The following is a 2,542-nucleotide window of genomic DNA, read 5'->3' on the forward strand; positions in this document are numbered from 1 at the left end:
CAGCGGCCTCGGTCTTGGGCTCCGACACGTGCGGGAAACTCTAACACTGGAGAATGGTCCCGTAGATGTGTTGGTCCTCAACACTACCCCTCAATCAAACTTTGGCTGACAAGAACCCAGCAGAGTTTGCACTCTAAGTGTACTCACATGGCATTCACGATATGTCACGGCGTCATGCTAACCACTAACACATCTTGTAGAAACAAATACTAATAAAACCCCCTTTTTTTTACTAAAGAACGCGTGTCACTATCCACATTGTAACTTAGTGCTGTTGTCTTTAATACTCTAAGTCTCAATAATCTTTGTTGAAACAACTTTATCAAACAAGCTTCCCAAAACACAACACTACACTCACTAATGTGTGGCCTACACTCGCCATGTGCTCTCTCTACTGCCATACTTCCGAGAATGCAAGTTAGATTACTTGTCAAAATAAAAGTATCACAAATACAATCTCTTAAGATTATATAAGTATATACCTATTAGATATGTATGGACAGACAGATGCACAGACAACCTGATACAATAATGCCTCCAACACCTACTACAACTGACTATAGAGTGAGTTAAAACATTCCTAAAGTCTTAAAGTTAGATCAGTTATATTCCATCCCTTTTTTCTCAGTTTTAGATAATCATCTTGTTTAGGATTTTATTTATATATATATATATATATATATATATATATATATATATATATATATATATATATATATATATATATATATATCATTATTTCTCTCTAACTTGAAAAGCTGGACATTGGCCAAACCCACTGATGAAAGTGGTCCCAGATGGAATCACCCCTGACAAATCTGCAGGGAGACATCCTACATGCTCATATGGGAACAGCAATTTCTGAACATAAAAATAAATATATATAAGCTAGAGAATCAGAGACTCCTACTAAAGGACAGACAGTCAGTGACCAAGCTGTGATCAACTTTGTAAGCAGTTGTAAACCATACAGAGGTTTCGTATTGTGATTTATTTTTTGCAAACTATGCTTAAAGGACTATTTCATAGCTCGCTGTGTGTTTTTGTCCTCATATACACAGAAAAGAAGTGATGGAAAATTCCTCTGGAGAATTCATGTTTGTGCTTCAAGGACTGAATGACACATGGACAAACAGATATATTTATTTTGCATTCGGTCTAATTATCTATATTATGACTTTTTCCCTAAATATGACATTAGCTATTACAATCATACTTGACAAAACACTTCATGAACCTATGTATATGTTTGTATGCAATTTGTTTGTTAATGGGATACTTGGGGCTTCCACTTTCTATCCAAAAATCCTTGCTGACCTTTTATCAGAATATCATGTTATCTCCTATATAGGATGCCTCTCGCAACTTAGCATAATTTATTGTTATATTTTCTGTGAATACACATGTTTAACAGTCATGTCATATGATAGATACATATCCATTTGTAAGCCTTTGGAGTATCATTCTATTATGACACCTCAGAAAGGTTTAAAATTGTTGATTATTACTTGGTTCTGTTCCATACTAGAGGCTGCTGTTGGGGTTTTGATGACTGCCCGACTTCCGTTATGTAGTAATGTCATTGACAAGATTTACTGTTCTAACTGGGAAGTTGTTAGGCTGTCTTGCACAGATGTGACAGTGAACAATGTGTATGGGTATTTTCTAATGGTCTCTCATACATCTCAAGCTGCATTCATCATTGTGTCATATATTAGCATTATCAGAGCTTCTTTAAGATCCAAGACACAGTGGGCAAAATTCATGCAGACATGCCTTCCTCATTTAATAGCAGTCACAAACTTTGCTCTTTCCCTGCTCTTTGATGTCATGTATGCACGTTATGGGAAAATCCAGGGACTGCAAGCTCTACGCAACATCTTGGGTATTGAATTTCTTGTTGTGCCTCCTCTCCTAAACCCAATAATATATGGATTTAAATTAACGCAAATTAGACATGGGTTTGTTAAAATATACCGCCAGAGACGTAAAGCTTTGCGTCATAGTTAATGTATGTGGTGGCCAGGGAAAACCCTCCAAGCGATACCTATTTCATATAATCTATAAATTATAAAACATATAGAAATATATAGTATTATATTTATATCAATAGTATATAAATATACTATAATTCTCAGAAGTACAGATGTTCCTGAATGAAATATATTTCCCTATTGAAGTTAACTGGTTCAGAAGTAATGTTTTAAATGTTGCTTAGAAAGTAAAAAATAAAAGGAGAAATCCCTGTAAGATAATAATATATCTGAATATACTTATGGAAAACCATTACTACAAAATGATTAGTTTACACTGTGAATCAAGTGATTTCTTTGATTATCAGCATAATCCCTATCAGTCGGAACTAATTATTCATGTGTCCATTTAACTATCACAATTACATATAAAATAAACTCAACAACAAAACAAGGAAACCATGTGAAATACACTTTTGGCTAGCAGGTTTTACGCAGACTGAGTTTAGCCAAGAACACAGTCACTCATGTGCTCAAGATCTGGCATGAATGTTTTTGTCTGTCTATCA

General features: G+C 34.7%; 1 protein-coding gene across 1 annotated transcript; it reads left to right on the forward strand.

The window, feature by feature from the left end:
• The first annotated feature begins 1,071 nt into the window (after nucleotides 1–1,071).
• Nucleotides 1,072–2,010, forward strand: LOC113642556 (olfactory receptor 1030-like). The gene has a single exon (XM_027146126.2). The coding sequence runs from the start codon at nucleotides 1,072–1,074 to the stop codon at nucleotides 2,008–2,010; it is 939 nt and encodes a 312-aa protein (XP_027001927.2).
• The last annotated feature ends 532 nt before the right edge of the window (nucleotides 2,011–2,542 follow it).

The sequence above is a fragment of the Tachysurus fulvidraco genome, chromosome 11 (assembly GCF_022655615.1).
Source record: "Tachysurus fulvidraco isolate hzauxx_2018 chromosome 11, HZAU_PFXX_2.0, whole genome shotgun sequence".
Lineage (NCBI taxonomy): Eukaryota > Metazoa > Chordata > Actinopteri > Siluriformes > Bagridae > Tachysurus > Tachysurus fulvidraco.

Coding starts and splice junctions, on each gene's coding strand:
- LOC113642556 (XM_027146126.2), top strand. CDS start 1,072: ATGGAAAATTCCTCTGGAGAATTCATGTTTGTGCTTCAAGGACTGAAT.